We start from the raw sequence: 24,576 nt of genomic DNA on the forward strand, positions 1-24,576 counted from the left end.
AGAGTATCATACAGAACAGTTTTGCACTCCTAAATATGCCCTGTGCTCCACCCGTCCATCTTCCTCTCCTTCGGGGCTTCTGGCAACCTCTGACCTGATCTTTTTATCAGAATGAGGGTCTTTCATTTTAACTTTCTCCAGTCAAGAAGTCTTTGTTCCTTCTGCAAATGAGAGGGTGGGAAGGACTATGACATTGCTTCCTTTCTGGATTACACAAATGTTCAGTTAATTTTAGAGTGGTGTGGCTGAGTACTAAGTAAGGGTTCAAAAAGAACCAATAGGCCTCCTGTTTCATTATATATATATATATATATATATATATATATATATATACATACATACACACACATATACATATATATATATATGTATGTATGTATACACACACACACACACACACACACACACACACACACACACACACATATATATGAATGGAAGGGAATTAGAATGAACCCATTGTGTTCTAGGCACTTTACATGTTTTATTTATTTTTATTTATTTTTTTAGTAGGCTCTACACCTACTCACAATGCCTAGATCAAGAATCGTATGGTCTACTGACCGAGACAACCATGTTTTATCTTTTCGAATCCTCTAAATAACCATAGGAGGGATCCTTGTTTTAATTAGGAGAAATGACACTGAGAGGTTAAGTAACTTGCTCATGCTCACACAGCTAATAAGTGACTGTCATAAAAACCCAGTTGTAAATGAATCCAAACCCACTTGTGTCTGAACCTTTGAATGATGTTATCCTGCAACAGGGGTATGACTCATAACACTACAGGGTTGGTACCATTTACTAATCATTAATACATTAGGACCGTACAGGAATTAAGGGGACAAAGAGTCCTATCTTTTGTGGTTCCAAGATAATCTACTAAATAAAAAGTAGGAGAGCCTTTGGCAGATGGGTGCCCTGACAGTAAAATTGTGGACTTATTTTTCTTTTGTTTTTTCAAGACGAGCTACTGTCTTCTTCAAAACATAGGAATAATAATATCTTTCAAATAGATCTTCCTCATCCTGAGCAACATCACCTGAGTTTTGTCCAGTGTAGGGAGAGTATGTCTCATTGTCCTGGTGTTTTGAGACCAGGGGGAGTGTCCACTCTGAGGAAGAGGATTGGTGGGAAGTGGCAGATGCTGGGACCAAGGACAGCATGTTTTCTGAGAACTGACAGTAAGTGGGGCCTTGGAGAGCTGGTAACATCTGGGATACAGGCAGTGGTAGATTTACTGGTACGATGGTTCTCCAAACAGAACAAAACAAAAACCTTTTGCTCCTTTCTGTGGTATACTAGTTCCACCACAACCAATTTCAAACTATCGACATGACATCACTGAACACAGGGGTAGGAAGAGATGCATACACACTGATCCAGTGTGAACAGGCTCTGGTACACCCTTTTGCTGCAGATTTATTAGGTGTGAGGAATGAAAAGTCCTCCCTTCTCTCAGTTTCCCTGCCAGGCCCCAGGTCTTATGTTTAAAGCTAAGTTTTAGTCAGTGCAGACAGCATTCCCCCTGCCTGCTGCAGAGATATGTTTGCCCATCTCTTCATCTTTTGAGTACCAGGAGCAATACCACTTCAGCATCCCAGGGGAAGCCCGCTGCAGCTGAGATCTTCACTGACTCTGCCTTGTGGCAAGAACGACTCTGAATCTGTCCCCTTCCCTTTAACTGGGGGTTGGCGGGTGTGGTGAGTTTTGGAGGTGAGAGCTTTCTAAGAAGGTCCCTGCCCTGTCTGTCTGGAAGCAACCTTAACCAAACTTAATATTGGGGGCGGGTAGCCCATCCTGAAAGACTGACCACCACTGAGGCTGATAGTTGGGCTGGGCATTCAGTCCAGGCTTAGTATTTCTTGCAAGAGCCCTGAGACCAGCCTCTGGGCAGGAGCTGGAACAATGAGACAGGAGGAGCCCTTCAGACATGCTCAGAGATTTCTGGATGAAGATGGGAAGGGGGCTGCAGCCTGGGAAAGGGAAGGATGGGCTTTCCCTGTCCAGAGAGAGCTGCCTAAAAGGTGCTTAGCCAAGAGAAATATATTTATTCCTGTTGCCACAATAGGAAGTTAACAATCTGTCAAAGAATACCTGGATACCACAGATAAATGAAAGCAGTTCACCTAACACCTGACTGAAATTGTGCAGTTTTCTCCCCTATGTACAAGCATGAGAAGTAGAGGCAAAGAAGTGTATATATTCTTATTTTTGAAGTTTTCAACTTCTTCTTGACTCTTTATAGTTTGGTTTCTGGATCAAAGCAAAGAAAAAGACGTTTATAAAAGCCATTTGTTTTTCTTTCCCCACCACGCTCCTCTGGGGTGTTACCCTGAATCACTGAGAGAAGAATTAATAACACTGAGCTGGTCATGAGGTTCACGTTAGACAATGTGGCTTCACAAAGAGAAACACTTCCAAATAAGTCAAGAGAGACAGGTGCTGGGCTGCCTGGAGCTGATCTTGAAAGAGACAGGTTAAGTGAGAGTTGGTGGGTGGTGCTCTTAAAAAAAGGCTCACACAATTACCACCAACTTCTTGTGGACCTCCAGGTTTCCAACCACCGCACTGAATTCCTCGAAGGATATTCTCCCGTCGCCATCCCTGTCCAGGATGATGATGGTTTTGTCCACGATCTGCTGTAACTGCCAGTCTTGCAGGTTGTTCCCCACCATCATCTTCAGCACCTGGAACAGCTCCCCGTTGGAAATGTAGCCGTCTTTATCCATGTCATAGATGCTGAAGGCAAACCTCAACTTCTGCTCCTCGTCCCCCCTGACGCTGAACTGGGAGGTCCCCACGACGAACTCCTCAAAGTCCACCTCTCCATTGCCGTTGGTGTCGAAGATGTCGATCACTCGCTGCACCAACGGGTTCTGCCGCAGCTCGGGCAGGGACAAGAACTCGTCCACGCTCAGAGAGCCTGAACAGTCCAAGTCCAGCTTCTTAAACCTCTTGCTCAGCCTTTTAATTTCATCGTGGTTGAAGTGGGAGCACATCTCCGTCGGGTAACTAGCTTCATTTCCCATCGTGGATGCAGGCACCCGTTCGCAGGGGCGGTGGGCGTGGGCGGGTTCAGGCTGGACAGTTGCGCGGTGGGAGGGCTCGGCTGGCTTGGAGGGCTCGAGGGACACCCACGACCAGACGGAACAGGGAGGGAGCGGGGAGGTGACACGGAGCGGAGGGGGAGAAGCCAGGAGGATGGGTAGGAGAGAGTGGAGGGTGGAGCAGGGTGGGGATAGGTATGGGGGTTTGGGGGGGGGGGTGGTGGATGGATGCCCAGCACAGCAAGGCTGAGAGGATGCCACGCCCTCCTTCCTTCCCTCCACCACTAGTGGTTTTCTCCCTAGCCCCCTTGCTAGTATTTTATCTTCTCACTTTCTCTCTTTTCCTTAGAAAGTAAATTCCAATGGGGCAGTATCCCCAGCACAGGGCCTGACATGCAGTATGTACTTAATAAACATACATATCAAATAAATGAGTGAGCAGCAGCCAAGGGCTCTTTATGCAAGCCTCGTGTAAGGTCTAAATGAGATGATACATCAAAGTCTTGGTGGTTATACATACTTCCTAAATTCTCCGGGGGAGGGGAAGCCACAATTGACATCCTTCCTATGGTGGTCACTGACCTGTTTCAGGACATGGGGTTCAGGGTCTTTGTAAGAGACCACCCAGATGTCACACGTAATTTCTCACATGGATCACTTATAGGCAGTAACATATTCCTGAGGAGTACACACAATGCTGAACTCAGGGCATTTTTCAAGAAGACAGTTCCCAAGAATACAGCCTTGGTCGTTCTATTACTTGGAATCCGTCATCTTGGCCTTCATCTTTGTTGAACTGGTGCCTGGTGGCTCTCCTGCTTTGGGAATGGCTGTAATGTGCCCAGAGAAGCCTTTTGCAGGTTTTGAGAGTGACAGTGGCCCTTACACTGTCTCTTTTCCTTTTGCTTAAACTGGATTTGTCCTTTCTGTTAAAGATTAATCTCACACGCTGCCTCTCCCTCCCCATATTCCTTTTTCCTTTAGGAGCACATCAGTTATCCCCAATGCATAAGAAATAAACATGATTCCAGAGCAAATTTGATTCAAAGGGACTAGGGGGAACCCCAGGCCACTAAATCAAACTGAAGGGGGCAACATTCACTTAAAAAATGTTAGCATCTCCTTTGTGCTTTAAGTAAAGCCAAAATAACACTCTAGAGGCAAGCATGCTTAAACTGGCACAAACAAAGCCATGGGATGGATACCTCACCACAATATCTAGACAGCTTAAAGAAAAGAAAGAAAAGGTCTGTAGGCTAAAATATTTAACTTACTAAATTATTATCCCAACTGATTGAATTAACTACATCTGAAAGAAACATGATAGGGTGGAAAAAAAAAATCTAAGACAGAACAACCCAGCATCAGATCTGAAAACTGCCCACTTAGTAGCAGTAAATCCTTACACCCTGAAAAACATCAGTTTTCCCATCTGTAAAATGGGGCTAATAATACATTTTGTACAGCTGGATGAGGATTAAAGCTGATATTACCCAAAATGATAAAACATTATCGTTATTATTATTATTATTACTAATTTCAGTACTATTTAGCCTGCAGGTAGAGATGAGGTCTTAAAGAACAGCGGCGGCCTGGGCACTCATGTGTATGGATGTCATTTGATGAGCACCCTTGTGCGCCTTTTACAGTATGCTACTCACTGCTCTCACACTTTATCAGCAGCAACTTTGGCTTCTCTGGTTCAGCGCACTCCTTGAGGACTGCCTGCAGACCTCCTATCGCAGGCTAGAGGAACACAGCGACCGACCTCACTGGCCCATCAAGCACCCTTACAGAGCCCTCACCAACTTTCCCCTGGTGGGCATCACTTGGAAAGGAGTTATTCGTGTGGGAAACTTTTAGTAAGCGTATTCCTCTATTCCTCTGTGTCTTATTAGGAAGTAGTGAGGGGTCGTGGAGAGAGCATAAGAATTCAATAGACCAAGTTCCAGTGTTTGTTCTGCCCCGATTAGCTGTAAGCCCTTAGAGGAGCCATTACTGTCTCAGCCTCCATGTCCTAAACTGTACAACGGTAATTGTAACTGCCTTCTCCATTGCATGTGGTTATTCTGAGAGGAAGATGATGGAGTGCATGTAGAAATGTTACATAAGAGAAGTATTGTCACAAGAGTTACCTGACGGTCAAACAGACGGTATCAGGAAGATGGTACCACTTCACTAAAATAATTCAGTGTGCACCCAAGAAGTGCCCTACCTGCCTTGCAGAGGATGTAACCTCATGCTGGATCTTAGGTTTTAGTCAATGTGCAGTTGAGTTCCCCACTGCTCCACTGTCCTCGAGCATTATTATGGGGCTCAGTGCCATGGTTTCAATTTTCTCTGGCTGTTATCCTCAGTCATTTTCACTGTTACTCTTTCTGTTTATTACTGTGGAGGGATCTGGACTGTCAGACATTCATTGTAGTAAGTAAATTAAAAGGGTTGACTGATTGTTTTGGAAGAAATCAGGAGCCTGATGGCACTTCCATTTCAGCAAGCCATTTTTTCCCCCCTCAAACGTTCAGGTAAAGAACTGAGATGGTTGTGTGCAAAAATAACTGACATTGGGAAATAAAACCAACAGAAATGGAAGTGAGGAGTCCTGTGGCTCACTTAAACCTTCATCTTCCAAGTTAGTCAGGAGAATGGGTTTCTGAGCAGTATCACACAGCCATTCTGGGAGCTTCACAGGTGGTTGTTGACCTTGACCTAGAAGCCTTCACCTATCTGTGATGTTGCCAGTCACCATACTGGCCCATCCTTACAGACTGTGGAACCACTCAGCCCTGAGGTTAAAACCTTTTCTGAGCATCAGATTTCTCATCTGCAAAAAGCAGGAATAATATAATGGTGTCACGGTGTTATTTTAGGTTTAGGTGAGAGAACATCTACAATAATAAAGCCATCTAAATTAGCACACCAAAACACAGTAGGTACTCAATACCTTTTGTACCCTATCTCCTTTCTTTTCCCTTTCTTCCTTCTTTATTTGCTTTTTCCAAAGCAGATGTTTGGCCCTGGCTATAGGTGTTTATTTTTCACAAAGATGTGACAAACCTTTTTTCAAGTATATATCAAACACCTACTGTGTGCCAGGCCCTGTGCCAGCTAATGGGTCTTTAGTTGGTAAACAAGATACAGTCCCTTGGGAAATATACAGCTTTGCTATTGAGAAATCTACACTTTAATAAATAATGTGACTGCAAGGATGTAGCACTATCTGGTCAGTCTTTTATGTTTATCATGTGTATTCAAAAGGATCAAGGGTATTGTTTGATTTTCTTTTGTAATTCTGGCATGGTGTTTAATATGGGCAATGGTTTTCAATCACCATTTTGCTATTTAACAACTCTGTGATCTTGGGCAGAATTACTTATTTGAATCACTGCCCATCTCTAAAACAAGGACAATGATTGCTAACTCATAGCGTCATTTTCAGGATTAAATGAGATAGAACACATAAGGAATTAGGCTCAAGGTCTAGCATATAGTAGGCACAAAAATTATAGGTGCTATAATTATTGCCTGCATTAGGTTTGCCTGGAAAATTTTAATAGATTATTTACACAAATGTAAACGCAGCTATACTCATCATTTGTTTTCTCCATGAATGTTTATTGAACACCTACTATATGACAGGCATACAATAGTGATCTAAAGCAGATAATTTTCCAACTGTCTCTGTCCCCATAGAGCTTATAGTTTTGCAGGGAATATGGACATTAACCAAATTACCATGACCAGAAATGTTAAAGGGGTGCCTGCAGTGAGTGTTCCAGGTAAGAGGTAACACAGTAGGAATTTGTGGTGCCACAGGAGTTTACACAATGGGAATTTGATCTGGTCAGAAAGATAAACTAAACCTTTATTGGGGAAGTGATGGTTGAGCTGAAATGTCAAGGATTAGAAGAAATTAACTGGATGTTCTAGGCAGGGATGAGTGTTCCAGGAAGTAGGAACTACATGTACAAAGGCCCTGGGGCAGGAGGAGCATATCAAGTAGGAGACCTTAAAAAAGGCCACTGTGGCCAGAACAGGGAGGTCAAAGGAGAGCATGATATTAGATGAAGTGAAGAAATGTCTGACTATTCCCTAGACACTGAAGAAAATGCAACATTTATTCAATCATTCCTTACAGGGCATCATGTATCCAATCATGTTTCAACATGTAGAGCATTGAGAGCATTCAGGGATGGTCCCTACTCAAAGCTTACTGACTGCTGAGTGAACTGAGGCATTACAGTTATACTTAATTATAACACAAGATGGAAAAGATGTCATTAGAGGTATAAGGGCCAAGAGCTATAAGAATTCAGAGAATTGAGAAATTGTTGGGAAATTCCTAGCATTCTTGCTGGGAACAAATGGAGGAAGACTTTTCTTTGTAAGAAGTGTTGTTTGATTCTGATGAAGGCACGGGGGAAAGGTACCCTAACCACACGAGTGGGAAAGGGAGGAGTGGAGTTAGTAGCAACCCACGCAGTGTGGCTGAAGTACTTGAATAAAATATCAAAGTGAAATGGACAGAACCAGATCAACAAGAGTTCTGAACGTTTGGCCAAGACATCTGGTTTCTATAGGATGCAGAAAGAGTAGCTGAAAGCACAGAAGAATGACTGAATCAGAATTTTGTTTTAGAAAGATTAATATCGCACTGTGAAGGGTGAGCTGAACAGGGAAGAGACCGGCAGCTGGGAGAGCAGCTAGCAACCAAGGACCACTACATGTGCTTGTCTGGAAAATGAGAGCTTGTGCTAGGCTCTCGGCTCAACAGCTCAACAGCTAGGCTGAAAGAGGCGCTGGAGATGAAAGGCGAGGTGTATTTGTCTGCTCGGCTGTCACAGCAAAGTATCACAAACCAGGGGCTTAAGCAGAAGTTGATGGTCGCCCAGTTCTGGAGACTAGAAGTCTGAAGTCAAGATGTCAGCAGGACTATGTTCCCTCTGAGAGCCATAGAGGACTCCTCCTCTGCTTATTCTGAGCATCTGCCATTTTAATGGCAATCTTTGGCATCCCTTGGTTTGCAGCTGCATAAATCCAATTCTGCCTCACGGTCATGGTGTTCTCGCTGTGTCTATCTCTACAGAGGAACCGTCTTCTTATAAGGGCATGGGTCATGCTGGATTAAGGAGCCATGCTTCTACAGTATGACCACATCTCAATTTAACTAACCGTGTCTGCAGTGACCCTATTTCCAAACCAGGACTTGTTCTGAGGTACCAGGGGATTAGTTCTTTAGGACCTCAACATGTCTTTTTGGGGGACACAATTCAACCCATTATCACCAGGCCTGAAGTCTTACTAGATAGAAGGATGAAAGGAGGGAGCAGAGGCAAGGCTCCAGATGTGATTGTATGGGCTTCTCTGGCTGACTAGTCCTGTGCTAAGATGTTGCAGGAAGCCATCTATAATGTGTGATAAGAGGGGCACATTTATGGGTCCCTGGGCCAACGATGCTGCCTTATCATCTAGCATGTCCTGAAATCCCACCAATTCCTACAGCTGTATGGGGATAAAGTGTCTTCAGAGGCATTGGATATGACAGAGGAAATGTGAAGGCAATTTGTCACATTGTTAGACTTGGGAACAAAAGTGAGGAACAAAAGATGGCTTTTCTGATAGTTGGCGACACTTCACATCATAGCCACTAGATGGCAATCTTCACACATTTCCAAGCTTTCTGTTTTTTTTCCAAGCCAGAATCTTTAGAGCGTGGAAGCAAATACTTATTAGCACAGGGAATAATTAGGGAGGAGTCTCATTTCATGTGATTCGCCTATAGATTTCAGTGTGTGGAAATCTTAAAAAGTGGAAGGAAGACTCTCTCACAGTAGTAACCAGTTTGAGCACTATTCATACCTTTTGGTTGCATAGGAAATAACTATTCATAAATATTCATGAGTCTATGGAACGTAACCAGGGGAAAAGCAAAAACTGTTAACGGTATTTGGTCCCAGCTATAATTTATGCCCAAGCATCTCTGGTATATAAAGGAGGAGACCCTTATTCTAAGCGCTCTGTTTACTTGGTCATTAGCAAGGGTGAAGAGGGCACTCGCTAGAATTAGTTTTTCCTTGTAGTAAAATTCAAAACTTTTGTCATATATTGTAAGCAGAGAGCAACAGAGAAACAGCCCTACCTTTGTGAAGATGTGGCGTGAGAGGAAAACAACACGGGAGAATGGTAGGTCTCCAGCCTGTCCGCCCAGCAACCGCACTTTGAAAAACCACTGACCACATTTAAAGAAAAAGAGTTCCTGCTGTTGTTTTAAACATCTGATTTCAGTGCATCTTAATGATCTGCATAAACTACCTTCAGGTTTCCCCACTCAAGTCTAGAAGCTGGTTTTGAAGAAAGGAATACTATGATATAATAGCTGGTTAATCCAGCACTTACAAGGTAGAAAATTCCAGAATCATGTCTTTCTCAAGTCCTCCAGTAAAACAGTCTTCAGTTTTATAACGTATGTAACTAATACATAAGAGTCTTTATGTTGGGGTTGTAAGATGCTTGTAATTATGCTTATACTTCCTGACACTGCTTTTTTGGAGATGGGTCCAAAAGGGAGGGTGCACCAACTGTAATTTCTTGCATGTGCTTGTTATTTACCACATATTTTTTCTTCTGCACACGTAGCTCTATACTTAGGGAAAGAGGAGCGAACATTTATTAAGCTAAGTATTCTTCTGAAAATAGCTCATTAAATATATTCCACTACTTATAAGTAGATTCTACTACTATCTATCCCCAGTTTGGGGGTAAGGATCTGAAGTTTTAGAAGTCGCATGGCTTGCATGGATACACAGTGATGGAGCAGGGCATCAAACCTCAGTATGTCTACTTTTGGAGCTGAAAGTCTTTTAGTTATTTCAGACTGCCTTCCATAGGGAGATTTTAAAAGATGCCCCTGCTCTCCTGGGGGTAACAGGGGGGCTATGAGGCAGAACACAAGGAAAGGTGGCCATCTGTGATTTCAGAATCCCTGAGGAGGGCACCACTAAAAGGGCATAAAGTCGTGTCCATCCAGCATGATTGGGTGCAGTGTTTCTGGAGGATGGGGCCAAACTGCATTGCTTTCCCAGGCCTCAGTGCCTTGCTCATGCTCAGACTGGAAGGTTCCTCCCGCTACAAGGGTTACCTCCTCCAGGAAGCCTTCTCGGATTCCTTCTTCCTCTTCCATGAGTGATTCACAGGCTTGCCTGTGCTACCTCTCTCTTATATCTCCTGCTGCTGCCGCCCCTGTGACGGTGTGGGGTAGGGGGTTTGTTCGCAGATCTGTCTCCCTGCCTCTGGCTTCTGTATTCATCTCTGCATCAGCTGCACCTCGTGCAGGGCTGGCACACAGGAGTTCCGTACATGTTTGCTGATGAATGGCTGGCTGGCTGGCTGGATGAATGAATCCGTTCTGGTAGCAGAGTAAAAGAAAGTGAGGCCTTTCGGAGACTGGCCTCCCTTTCTTCATGTGCAATCCCACTCCACATCATAAAAGGACACACGTAGAGCTTTGTGCTTCTTCAGGTTTCCAGAAAGCACTACCTGGATAGGTTCCATCTGACCTTATGCTTGGCTTAAATATTAAACTTAATTACTTAGGCTATTCCAAGGGAAGCGCTCAGCTGTCAAGGTGGCTCCCGACATACACGGGTTTTCAATTTAAAGCAATCTACAGTCATTAACTCTCCTTGCCTCACCATAACTTTCATCAGATTGAATAGCAGTGACATTTTAAATTGAAAAAGGAAGGGGTAGGGATGAGAGGGGCAGGAGGCTGTTGAGATGTGACCTAGTTGTCAAGAGCAGAACAGACTGCATGGAAACTCACCCCTCCCCCACCCCCATACTATTTCCTTTGGGTTTTTAAAGATAAACTGGAAAGAAAATTGACCAGTATTAAAGCTTCTTCTTCTTCTTTTTAATGTTTATTTATTTATTTTGACAGAGAGAGAGAGAGAGAAAGAGAGAGAGAGAGAGAGAGATAGAGAGCATGACCAGGGGAGGGGCAGAGAGAGATGGAGAGAGAGAATCCCAAGCAGGCTCTGCACTATCAGCACAGAGCCTGGTTGATGTGTGTGTGACTATGAGATCATGACCTGAGCTGAAATCAAGAGTTGGGACATTTGGGGTGCCTGGGTGGCTCAGTTGGTTAAGCATCTCTGACTCTTGGTTTCAGCTCAGGTCGTGATCTCACGGTTCGTGAGTTCAAGCCCCACATCGGGCTCCACGCTGACACGGTGGAGCCTGCTTGGGAATCTCTCTCTCCCCCTCTCTCTGCCTCTCGCCTTCTCACTTTCTCTGTCTCTCTTGAAATAAATAAATAAACATAAACAAATAATAATAAAAAAAAGAGTTGGGATGCTTAACCGACCGAGCCACCCAGGTACCCCGGCATTGAAGCTTCTTGATGTGACCCATGCGATTTTTTGGGGTTTCAGTGTTCTAGTTGACTAACCCTTTCCTCTTCCCCCACCCCCAAAATTAATAGAAGGAAGAATGTATTTATCATGAGAAAACCCTGTTTTCTCCGTGAACAGTATTAGAAAGTTTTACATGGGATGCACGTTTTGGTGGTCTGGGGTAGTGGTCAGAGATAGAGAGCCCAGACTGGAGGCCAGTCAGTTCCCTGTCCTTCTTCCAGGACCCATCTCTTCAGCTAGTTAAGTCAGGATCCCTCTAAATGTATCAGCTTGAGAAGCACAGCATTCTCTAAGCTGCACAAGCTACGCAGCTCAATCTTAAGGTGAGGAAACAAGCTTAAGAGAACCTAAGTGATTTCCTTATTAGATGATGTTCAGGATTGGGAAGGCCAGGGATGGAGAAATTTCAGGGATGTAGTGAAAGTCAAGTTGAGGATGAGCTCAGGATGGAATGGTGGCAAGTTTCTTATGGCGCACTTTCCTTGGTATTCAGAAACACCGAAAAGTACAATGATTTGCTTTTAGACTGCTCCAAAATTTACTTCTCCTTTTCCTTATACCATGTAATCAAGGCCTCTGAATTCCTGAGATGGAACTCCTTTCATGGCAATGTCCAACTTCCTGCTTAGTATGTATTTGTTTCCCACATATAACAACACAAGGAGACACCTGGATTCAGAGGCAGAAAACCTTATAACAATCCGGGAAGATAGGGCTTTGACCGAGGTTGAGACACGTTAAGTAACTTTTCCAGACATAAAGCTGCTTCCTTGTAGTAATGGCAGAGCTAAGATGGTCTGGCTCCCAAGACCAGTGTTGTTCCAGTGGACCTGGTTGTACTCTCTCCTTTCTGACCAGGGCAAGGCATGAGCTGTCTGCCTGCAGGCTGGATCTCCATGTTCTGGTACAGAAGCTACACATTCTCAGATGGTCAGGCTGCAGGCACTTTCCCCTAGCTATTCCATCCCCATCTTTGTCTGCTACCAGGGGCTGTGCCGTACATTCTTTTGGCCTTCCAGAACACTCTCCACCTTTTCCCACTGGGCTTTGTGCCCTGAGGAGGTCCTCTGTGGACCACATTGACAGGCTCCCTTGACCTAAGGCAGTGGTGGAAAATGAGAAGGTGGGAGGAAACTAAGGTCAGGTATTTATTCTCTGGCCATCTTCCAGCCAGGTCACCATTGGTTGGCTATGTCCCTCACCAAAGGCTATAGCTCCTGTTAGAAAACCCCCTTTGATCCCTTACTCCTGAGTTCTAGGAATGGCTCTCTCCATTTTTTTCCCTTGAGCCTAGATGTGGTAATGACTCCTTCACTTCACCTGCTCTGGGACACTGCTATTTCTGTTGGTTTCCTTAACCCATACAATTGCAAATGTCTTCTTGAAAACTCTTCTCGGACTGATTGAGAGTGCTATCCATTCTCTGCCAAGATCACTATTTCCTCTTCCTTCTTTATTGTTTCCAGTTGGTTAAAAGGTAAAACCAATTATTTACTCAATCCATTATTTAAAAGAGACTTTTTTGGGGAGGGCACCTGGGTGGCTCAGTTGGTTGAGCATCCCACTTCGGCTCAGGTCATGATCTCACAGCAGCTTGTGAGTTGGAGGCCCGCGTTGGGCTCTGTGCTGACAGCTCAGAGCCTGGAGCCTGCTTCGGATTCTGTGTCTCCCTCTCTCTCTGCCCCTAACCCACTCACATTCTGTCTCTGTCTCTCTCAAAAATAAATACACATTAAAAAAAACATTTTTTTTAAATAAAAGAGACTTTTTTTTTTTTTTTTAATAAAAAGGTATCATTGGGTGCCTGAGTCTCAGGTAAGCATCTGACTTTGGCTCAGGTCATGATTTCATGGTTCATGAGTTTGAGCCCCACATCAGGTTCTGTGAGAATCCACTTTGGATCTTCTGTCCCCCTCTCTCTCTGCTCTTCCCCCGCTGAATCTCAAAAGAAAAAAAGGTATCATTATACACCTTAATAATTTCTTGGAGAATTTTGGGAGTTTGCTAAACTGTGATCTGCTGACTTCCTTTTCCTAGTTTGCAAATAACAGATTTTACAAAACCGTTGCCCTGGAACTCTAAGTTCACTCAGTGACTTTACCAAAAAAATTACATTTTTTTCCTGAGTCAAAGGAAAACGGAGGAATTTAAAGTCTGCCATACGTTTTCCCCAGTGGAACTGATGGACAATAAGTTTACTGTGAGCGTAGGCACAACTGTGCTAGGAGCATCATGAAGAAACATCTGAGGTCATTTAAAGTTCCTTTGAGAATTGCCGGAGTCTGGTCGGCAGAATTGGACGTGCGATTTTCTAGGTGACTCTGGGGGACCAGATAAAGCCCTGAAGTTAAAAAAAAAATGAGTTTATCCTCCAGAGAGACTGCAGCTAGACAGCTCTGGGGTTGTCAAGAGATGGGAGGTGAATAGATCAAAGTCCTCACAGGGGATGAAATACTAATGTCCAATTACCAGAGATAAGAAGAAAATGCAGCTTTCATATAGTGTTACTAGGTGACCATATCGCTTACTAGCCAAAGTAGGTTATTTTTTCGGAGTGAAAGGGTGTTTAATTACTCTGTGGCAACATATGTAGACTAGGACTGGATGTGGAAAATGGAGAGTCGGGCCAGAGATAAACGAAGGAATGTCCTCCTCAAGGGCACCTGTCGGGAGAGGAACCCTGCAGCACTCCTCCCCCTGGGTGGTGAAGGAGGTGGGACACGTTCATTAAACCGCTATTTTATTTACTCCACCCAAGAAGCCCCTGAAGAGATGAAGAAGTTAAGATTGAGCTGAGTTAGTCATTTGCCCCAAGCAAGCTGATGGTAGATGCAGGCTTCTAATCTGGCTTGTTCCATTTCAGGGCTGGTCCTGGTTTCTACACTAGCACAGCCCAGCAATGTACGGCATTTGAGGCAAAAGGTATGGGAAGCAAAGCACTTACGTAAATGCTTCCTTCTTCTGACCTTTTCTGAAAGCTTGGGGAAAAAAAAGCAGGTGGAAATTCATGGATTGAGCCAAGGGAAATGCAGCAGGCAGAGGGCCTTCACAGAGGAGCCCAAGCTCAGCCAATGAGATAAAGACTGGTTTCATTTAATTATATTCTGCCTTTGGGTTCGGTGAGGGAGACATTCTGAAATTCTGTCATAGGTTGTTCAAGACAAATGTGCCGGCTGGTGTACAAGGATACGCACTGCTGTTTAAAAATAATTTTTTTTTAACGTTTATTTATTTTTGAGACAGAGAGAGACAGAGCATGAACAGGGGAGGGGCAGAGAGAGAGGGAGACACAGAATCTGAAACAGGCTCCAGGCTCTGAGCGGTCAGCACAGAGCCTGACGCGGGGCTTGAACTCACGGGCCGCGAGATCATGACCTGAGCCAAAGTCGGACGCTTAACTGACCAAGCCACCCAGGCGCCCCCGCACTGCTGTTTAAATGCACACAGGTGAGCATCATCATATGGCAGTTTGCTACTGCACAGACCAGGATGCACCATACTGCAGAGCACCGTTCCTGAGAAAGAACAGCTCCATGCGTGTTCAGAAGATTCCCCGAGGCTGGGGGTGGCCTGCTTACCTCTACACACACAGAATATTCTTTTTTTTTTCTTGTCTGAGGTTCCAACTAATGATACACTTCCCTTCCATTCTTCTCAGTCCTACCTCTCTCCTCCTTCCAAATTCAGCTGACCAGGAGAGAGGGCCCAGGGTGGTCTTAACTATAACTTGATCCTGATGTCAGTCTCTTATCCAACTGCTTCTAATTCACTACATCCAGAATTTCCCAAACAGTTCTCTCCTGAATTTGACCTGTTAAAAACCATGGCTGGAAAAAAAAATGTAGTGTATTTTGTATGCATGACCTGAACAGTTTATGGCTTCTAATGACTATTTGTTATTCAAAACTTATCTTCTTACTTGTCCACATGTAATTTGGTTTTGTTCAAAATTGCTGCTAAATTCATAAAAATCCTGGAACATTTATAGTGAAACCTCAAAATCCTTAACAACATAAGTGATCTTGTGGCTACCATATTTGGGCATAGTTCAGTATTTTACAAGCACTATCTACCTTAATTTTCACCATAATCCTATAAAGTAGATATTATCATCCCCAATTTGCAGAAGCTGAGGCTCAGAATGGCCAACTAACATGTCCTGTATCACATAGCCAATAGGGTTCAAATCCAGAATGGTCTCTGAAGCCCATGTTTTGAACCATTATGCTGTACTGTAAAGAATATTAATATTATCTCAGGATGATCCACTGGATCAAAGCTAGGAGGGCGCTTGCAGATGATAAAACCCAAACACCTCATTGTACAGATAAGAAGTGGTTGGGATGAGAGAGGAAGCAACTTTTCCATTTATGGAGTGGGTATGGAATAGGTGAGTGATTGCTTATTTGGCATCCATTCTCCCGTGTCCCTCTTCCTAAGGGAATGCTGCTTTCGTTTAGGTATTCTCTATGTGACCATGTGTTTCAAGGGAAGCCGTCCCATCATCAGTCCTAGGGGATGAGTCATGGTTGGTCTAATCCATCATGATGATTTCATTCTCCCTGCACTGATTGTATATTAATATTTCCATCATTTGCTACTTGTGTCAGGTTTCTTTTTTTTATTTTTAGTTAGTTTATTTATTTATTTATTTTGAGAGAGAGAAGAGAGCAGGGGAAGGGGGGAGAGAGAGAGAGAGAGAGAGAGAGAGAGAGAGAGAGAGAGAGAGAGAGAATCTTAAGCAGGTTCTGCAACGCCAGTACAGAGCCTGACATGGGGCTCGAACTCAGGAACTGTGAGATCGTGACCTGAGCTGAAATCAAGAGTTGGATGCTGAACTGACTGAGCCACCCAGGTGCCCCTGTGTCAGGTGTCTTTCCATAAATGATCTCCTCTTCTCAGAACAAAACAGCAAGGCAGGTGTTATCATATTCATTCATGGATGAGGAAACTGAGACTTAATAGCAGCTAAGTCATTCAGTTGTTAATTGGTAGAGTCAGGATACAAGTCCAGAAATATATGGCTTCAAATTTATCATGCTTTGTGGTAGCTCTTTTCATACTGGAATAAATAGATTTATGTTAGTCTCCAGAAGGATGTTCCCCTCTATGTGCCTGGTGGAGTTAGGTTCTGAGTCTGCAGAGTCCTGTACCTCCAGTGGAGGTTTGTCCAGTGGAGTCAGATGGTCCCTCCAGCTGACATCTCAGTCTGATGGTCCTCTGAAATGGCAACAGCCTAGAGGTGTTCATGTGATCAAGCAGGTTCAGATCATTCCATATGGCTGGCTTTGGGGACATGACTAAGAGGCTCCTTTTGCCTTGTCTAATGTCTTTTTTGTCAACTTTGAATCACTTGGAAGTTTGGCATGAGTTAACCACGGTCACAGCAAATGGTAGAAAACACCAAGTGAACTGCTGCTTTGCACAATTTAAGCAACTGGTTTTTATTCTTTCTCAGCTGACTTAATTCAGCTACCAGTATCAGCCCAATTTTACTTCATTTAGAAAATGCCATGCAAACCTCTCCAAATAACGATAAAAATGCCTGCCTAACAGGGTTGTAGTGAGAACCAATGAATTAATGTCCCCAGTACAGCTTTTGTCACATAGTAAAAAAACAGAACATGCTAGTTCCTTAGTTCCCCATTTTCCTCTTTGCTTCCTTTAAATCTTTGTTCTATGACTATCTTCTCAGTGAGATATAATATGAGGTTAAAAAGGAAGATATGACTCAGATTGGCACAGGGATTATAGGCAGGCTCTGGAGAAGCAAGATTTCAGCTGGGAATTTATAATGAGAAGGCATTAGCTGGTAAATGCCAGGCGTAAGACTTTTGGGGAAGGAGGATGTAATAGCATGTGCTGAGATGCCAAGGCACAGAAGCCACTGGTGTATCTCTATCTCAAATGGCCACTGTGGTGGGGCTGTAATGAGCCAGGGGAAAGTGGCATGAGACGAGGCTGAAGCTGTAGGCAGGATCAAGTCCCACAGGGCACTGTAGGCCATGTTCTGCATTTCAGATTGTTCCCTAATTAACACGGGAGGCCAATGCAGGCTTCTAAGTTGAAGAGTGATCTGCCACATGGAGAATAAATTGGAGAAAGGCAGACATGAAAACAGACATCAGTTAGGAGGCTTTTGCAGTGGCCCAGATGAGGGATGATGGCTTGAACTAGAGCCATGACAGCAAAGATGGCAATAAACGGGCATACTTGAGACATATTTTATAGAAGGAAAAAATATGGCTTGTTGATGGATACGGAAGGTGAGATGTGGGAGGCATTAAGGATCCTTGGCAGTTTCTGGAATGGACAGAAGCGCCATTACCCAAGATGTGAAGCACAGGAGGAAAAGCAGATTTAGGAGAGAAGATCAAGGGTTCAGTTTTTGACAAGTTAAATGTGAGATGCCTGTAGGATATCCAAGTGGGGATGTCAAACGGGAAGGTAGACATATGGTTCTGGAGCTCAGAAGAGTCTGTGTAGAAATACAAATTTGGGAGTTGTTGACAAATAGAGGCTATATGAATCCATTATTGTTGTTGGCTATAGTTTGTTTTTTTTTTTTTTTTTGGAAATGTCTGGCTGACCTTGTACTGATTTATTTGGCTTCTCTTTTAAATACCTGAACCCATGGTTCTTGTTATATCTTTTAGTCTCCTATCTTAATTATCCACTTTGATGGTTTCTTTCCCATTACATTGTAAAAGCAGAGCACTGCAATAGAAAGATGTAGATTCTATTTGTTTGCCTTGGGCAAATCACTTAGGACCTTTGGGTATTAGTTTCCATCTGTAAAAGAAAGGTATTGGCTGTTTTCAGTTTAAAAAATCTATGATCCGGGGCGCCTGGGTGGCGCAGTCGGTTGAGCGTCCGACTTCAGCCAGGTCACGATCTCGCGGTCCGTGAGTTCGAGCCCCGCGTCAGGCTCTGGGCTGATGGCTCGGAGCCTGGAGCCTGTTTCCGATTCTGTGTCTCCCTCTCTCTCTGCCCCTCCCCCGTTCATGCTCTGTCTCTCTCTCTGTCCCAAAAATAAATAAAAAACGTTGAAAAAAAAAAATCTATGATCCAGTATTGAAGAATTACTGGGTAAAGTATGTCTATTTTTGTAAACTCACAAAGGATTCATCTTTGGACTATCGGGAAAATAGCTTTGATTGGATATTGAAGGACAGTCTGAAGTCCACATCGTGACCAACAATTAACACTTAAACTGAACACTGTTTTGTTTTTATGTTTATTTTTGAGAGAGAGAGAGAGAGAGAGAGAGAGAGTGAGAATGGGGGAAGAACAGAGAGAGAGGGAGACACAGAATCTGAAACAGGCTCCAGGCTCTGAGCTGTCAGCACAGAGCCTGATGCAGGGCACGAACTCACGGACCGCGAGATCATGACCTGAGCCGAAGTCGGACGCTCAACCGACTGAGCCACCCAGATGCCCCTAAACCAAACATAGTTAATGAGAATCTCAGATACTATTGCTGTAATTTGAACAGCATTTCTTCTGCACTTGAGAATATTGCATAGAGAAGAAAATGGAAATTCAGACATTTACTCATCAAAATAGCATCACATTCAAATATAAGACAAACTTGTGTTATTGCAAATTCCTATAGGAATGGGCACTCTTCAAGTGAAGGTAGGAGTCATTCAAATATCATGGTGAGTTCTAGTAGATGTAATGGCCTGGTTTGTACCACAAGACACATGTAACAGTGCATTTCGTCACATCCTTCAAAGTAAGGCTTTATGAAGCATCAACATTATCAGCACTTTTTCCCTTACCTCAGTGACAGCAAAGCTTCTCTTTCCACAGGGAACCACCTTGTACCATTTGTCATGCAGCACATCCATGAACCCATGAGACTTGTACTGACTGATTAGCTCGGATATATTGGAAGTCAGTGGAGAGTTGGGTGGAAGACCAATGCCATATCCTAGAAGAAAATATAATCTCAGATCAGCTTTTCGCCTGAGAGGTGCCTAAGAGGTTGCCACCACAATTGTGTGATGTTGCCATCAGACCTGGTAACAAGGGTAGGGTGAGCTTTCACTATCTTTCCTTCAAAGGACTCAGAGATGTCCAAGGTATGATTACCTTGGATCTGCTGCCTTTCTGAGAAGGAGAGGAGACTGGAAAGGAGAGGAATGGGCTGCACACTGTGTTCTAGCGGCACATTGTATTCCAAGGCCTTCTGCCCCTCCCTTCAAGGTAATTTTTTTTAATGTTTATTTATTTTTGAGAGAGAGAACAGGAGAGGGGCAAAGAGAGAGGGAGACACAGAATCCAAAGCAGGATCCAGGCTCTGAGCTGTCAGAGCCTGACGTGGGGCTCGAACTCACGAACTGTGAGATCATGACCTGAGACGAAGTCAGACGTTTAACTGACTGAGCCACTCAGGCACCCCTACCCTTCAAGGTAATTTTGAGAAGCTATCTTTGAGGCCTTTACCAGGGCTAGGATTCCCTATCCACCTCTCCTAAACCCCTCCTCTGAACCTTGAACACACAAAACTGGATTAATTACTATCTCTTGTTTATGGCATTTTCTTATCATTGGTCACTTTTGTTAGTTTATTAATAATGAGACCATGTAAGCATAGAATATATCATGAGCATTGAAACATCCACAAAAACATGTCAAAAAAAAAAAAAACAGAGAGAGAGAGAGTCTGGTAATACCAAGTGTTGGAGAAGATGTAGGTCAGTAAAATGTAGGTCACTTACATGTTGCTTCTGTAAATACAAACTGATATAACCATTTTGGAAAATAGTTTGCTATTATTTTGTATAGTTAAACATTTACATGCTCTAACATGAGCAATTTTAAGTACATTCCTAAAGAGCTCCTCCACAACCACATGGGAATATGTACCAGAATGTTCCTAGAGGCACTGTATGTAATAGCAAAAACTGAAAACAACCCAAATGTTTTTAAAAAATATTTATTTATTTTTGAGACAGAGGCAGAGTGCTCAAGAGGGGGAGAGGAGCAGAGAGACAGAGGGAGCCAGAGGATAGATGTGGGGCTCCAACTCACAAACAGTGAGATCATGACCTGAAGGGAAGTCACACACCTAACCAACTGAGCCACTCAGGTGCCCCCCAAATTTTCTTTGACAAGAGAATGAGTAAATAAATTGTGGAATGTTTACACAATTGTAGTATTGTACAGTGTGAAACATATAAACTAGAACTACATGGGATAATATGGATGATTTCTAGCAATACTGAATAAGAAAGATCAGTCCCAGAAGATTCCAGCATGATTCCATTGTGTAAATGTAAACACATTCACAACAAAACAGTCTATTTTAGGAATTCGTATGTATGTGGCAAAAGTATAGTTAGAAGAAAATCAAGGAAATGATAAGCCAAATATCCAGGACAGTGGTTATTTAAGGCAAGAGAGGCAGGGGGGAAGACTAAGGAGGAGCAAAAAGGTGGATGTAATGTGTTGTCAGAGTTTTATTTATCAGCATGGACTCTGTATTCTCACTCTGTGCGGCTTTACTTCCCTTCCAAACTATTAATTCACTGTTCTTTTCTTTGATGAACCATGTGAAAAAGCTAATTAACTACATTTTGTCTTTAACTATTGGACAGCATGGTCAAAAAAAGATGTTTTGCCCTCAGGATGATTGAGGAAGATAAATTAAAGGTACAGCTAGCTCTTTTTTCACCGATAAAGACTAAAATGCTGTCAAGAATTCAAAGATGCTTCATGAAAACAAACGCTCGCTATAATTATTCCATCCTACAATTTATTTCCAAGGACATTAGCTTTTGTTGTTGTTTTTTTATTGTGGATACACAAATCCTTTTTTAAAAAAATGAGGCTTGAGATACGTTTATAACCAATAAAAGACAAAAAAAAATGCAGAAAAAATTTTTGAGTTTTAAAGAGCTGTATGGTGTTTTTCCCCTGATAATTTTGTTTGTTCCCTAACAATGGCAAGTCAAGGAAATGATGACAATGTCAAGAGCATGATTAGAATTTTCCATCCAAAAAGCTATTTTGAGTGCCTACTTTGTGCCTAGTAGTTTTGGTTTGAAAAGCAAGACTGACAAGAAAAGACTTTAAATAGGCAGCCTGTTCTTCTGCTGATGTTATCATTAAATAACATTTTTTATAATAGGTAACTATAAGGAAGTAAGCAGTTTTCTTTAGAAACTTTTATTATAATGAATGCAATTGACAACTCAGTCGTACATTCACTCATTCAGCCCTTATTTACATGTCAGACACAATAACGGTCAAGTGTCTAATAACATTCAATGACTGACTGACTCATGCAATCTTTCATTCACTCATTCATTCACTGAACAAATATTTGAGTGAATAAGCACTGTGTTCAGTGGTCAGGATTCAGCAGTGAGCAAGGCAGATATAGTCCCTGCGGTCATTGAGTATGTACCTTAACAGGGAGATAGTTTTCACTGCACCATGTAATGATTATACCATTACAAGTGAGATAAACGCCATGAGAGAGAACTGGGGCATATACAACATATAGCAGGAGGAATCGGAACTGTCTGGTAGAAATGGCTTGATGGTCAGGGCAAGTAGGCCAGATTTGCCGAATATTACTGTATTTTCCCTGAGGCAGTAATTTTCCATGACAATTTCTAATGTGAATTGAGAGATGACTATATACCATGTTCTCTAATAAACTTTTTACGTACCTTACCCCATTTTGCACTTCATGCACTAGATGAATACTGTAGACTATGGTATACAGTTCAGTTAAATCACTCTGGAATTTAATAACAAGAACTAGAACATATTAAGCCCTACTGTGTACCAGATAATATTCCATATGTGTCTAGCCCTTATATGAACTTACGGCACAATACGTATTACTTAGAGACTTAAAGATTGAGTAAGTAAACTGCCCGAGGTCACAGAGCTCATAGTTGTCAAAGCTAGCATTTGAAAGTAGGTCTGTTTGAGTCCAAAACCAATGCTCTTTCCATTGTGTCCAGGACAGCGTGTGAGCAAAACAAGAGAATACATGGCTTATTTCCTCTTCAACACAGGCCCTATCACTATAGTCATATTGATGTCAACTCCCCAAACCAGGCAATTCAGTAAAAAAACACAATCATCTAAACTGGTGGTTTGTTTTTAGCAGACACAAGTATATATTATTCATAAGCAGATTTTGTTTATAAACTTTTCAATAAATTGTGTAAATATAGCATAAGCACAGCCCTAATAGGTATGTGATTGTACCTATATGAGGGAATTAATTAGCAAGGACACTCCCTGACTATATTGTTTCTCCTAAAAATCTTCTCAAAGCCAACAACCGCAGCCTAGGTTAGTGTAATAATGGCAGAACTGTTTTATAGTTCTCATTTGATAAGCATTTGTTGCACACCTATTCATCTGTTCATTAATTCCACAAACGTGTTGAATGCTTATTCTGTGCCGGATATTCTGCCAAGGGCTGTGGAGACTTCCAAGTTAAGTCAGACACTAATTCTATCCTCATGAAGCTCATGGTGGTAAGGGGGAGAGGAGACAGACATAAATAAGTACATAATGTGGTAGAAAGTTATAGGACTTTTCTGGAAGACAAGGTAGATGATGCATAAATTCAACAAGGTAAAATATAAAAACCAGATGCGATGAGGAGGATGGATGAAACTCTGGAGTTCAGAGGAATGCGATCTTGCTACCAGATGAGAAGGGTAAGAGGAGGCATCTTAGACTGATTCTTGATAGTGGCATTTGGGGTAGATGAAACAAAATACATGATGTAAAATTTAAAAAGCTGAAATTAATACTTACGATGAATCTACATATTTTAAGAATAGTTTTTTGGCACTACAACAGAAGTATTAAAAACGCCTTGGGGAAAAAGCTATGTTGAATTTGCAGAGAGACATTTATAAAAAATTATTACATAGGAAATAATAAATATTAAATCACCCTATTCCATCATGTCAATTTGCAATTGACTGCTAAAAATAGATTACTGTCCTTTTTAATTTTCTATTTTAATATGTATATTGAGTATTGGCATTTAAATGATTATTGGCATTAATCATAATTATGAACCAATTAAAACAAACTATGCATACAGAACAAAGGGAGAAATAGGAAAAAAGTTAGTGGTGATTAGAAGAGGTGTTTGTTAAAAGACATAAAAATCCACTTTATTCAGAAACATAAAATAGTAAAACCTTGAAGGTTTCATTTCTGTCCTTCTTTTTATCAGTTGCTTTTCAAATTTGATTGTGTTCATTGGTCAAAGAATTCTGATTTTTAAATTGCTGACTCAACCTAGCAGCCTGAGTTGCTTTCATTATCATTAGAAACGTGGCTTTGCAATAAAGACGAGGTTGACTATTTTGTGGTTGATGGATGAAGCAAAATGGAATCCTTCAACCCTAAAGATGAAGGCATCAGGCACCCTGGAAATTGGATACAGCTTAATAGCCCAAGAGAACAATTTTCAGATCTTTTCCCCATGGATAAATCAGCTTTACTCAGCTAAGAGTAGTAGAAATATATTTTGGCTAGCAAATGTATAGTTAGAAATCCATAGACTAAAAGAATCTTCCTGAAATATAGTTGGGAAATAGGTATTTTGAAAATGAGATCTTAGATAGGGTTAAAAAGACTTCAGGAAGAAAGGTTAATTCATTTTTGCTGTCTGTCCTTGGAATACTGTATTTAGCTACGCTGGGGCAATGGCCATTGAGAACACATTGTAATAGCCCCAGGTATAAGGAAGACTTTAAAAATAGGTTTCTCTTACCCCCAGAACATCAAAGTGGAGAGGGAAGTGTGTGGGAGAAGTTGAGATATGTGAAGGCTATCTATCCGGAATAATTTTATAGGGAATTGGTCTCAATCTATGAATTCAATATACCGGATGATAATAATTTATTGGGCACTATTTGCTTGTCCATGCTTTACCTGTATTATTTTACTTAACCTTCACAATAGCCCCACTCTAGATGTACTATTCATAAACCCATCATGCAGATGAGGAGCCTGGAGAACAGATGAAATGACCAAACCAATGGGGCACAGTTAGTAACAGTAGCTCTGCTCTAACCCAAGCGCTCAGACTCCGGCACTGTATTACGTATCAGCAG

At 42.3% G+C, this 24,576-nt stretch overlaps 2 protein-coding genes across 2 annotated transcripts in view; both read right to left on the reverse strand.

The window, feature by feature from the left end:
• The window catches only part of GRIN3A (glutamate ionotropic receptor NMDA type subunit 3A), a 169,143-nt gene that overhangs the window by 22,710 nt on the left and 121,857 nt on the right, over window positions 1-24,576 (reverse strand). Inside the window, exon 6 of the mRNA XM_007089320.2 lies at window positions 19,249-19,400. Within this exon, the coding sequence (XP_007089382.2) occupies window positions 19,249-19,400 (152 nt within the window). The remainder of the gene's footprint in view (window positions 1-19,248; window positions 19,401-24,576) is intronic.
• Window positions 2,032-3,190, reverse strand: PPP3R2 (protein phosphatase 3 regulatory subunit B, beta). The gene has a single exon (XM_007089256.2). It carries the CDS (start codon window positions 3,030-3,032, stop codon window positions 2,520-2,522), a length of 513 nt encoding a protein of 170 aa, XP_007089318.1. The 5' UTR covers window positions 3,033-3,190; the 3' UTR covers window positions 2,032-2,519.

This window comes from Panthera tigris, chromosome D4 (assembly GCF_018350195.1).
Source record: "Panthera tigris isolate Pti1 chromosome D4, P.tigris_Pti1_mat1.1, whole genome shotgun sequence".
NCBI classification, from domain to species: Eukaryota; Metazoa; Chordata; class Mammalia; order Carnivora; family Felidae; genus Panthera; species Panthera tigris.

Excerpts from the sequence above, each read along its gene's own strand:
- PPP3R2 (XM_007089256.2), bottom strand. The coding sequence starts at position 3,032 with ATGGGAAATGAAGCTAGTTACCCGACGGAGATGTGCTCCCACTTCAAC.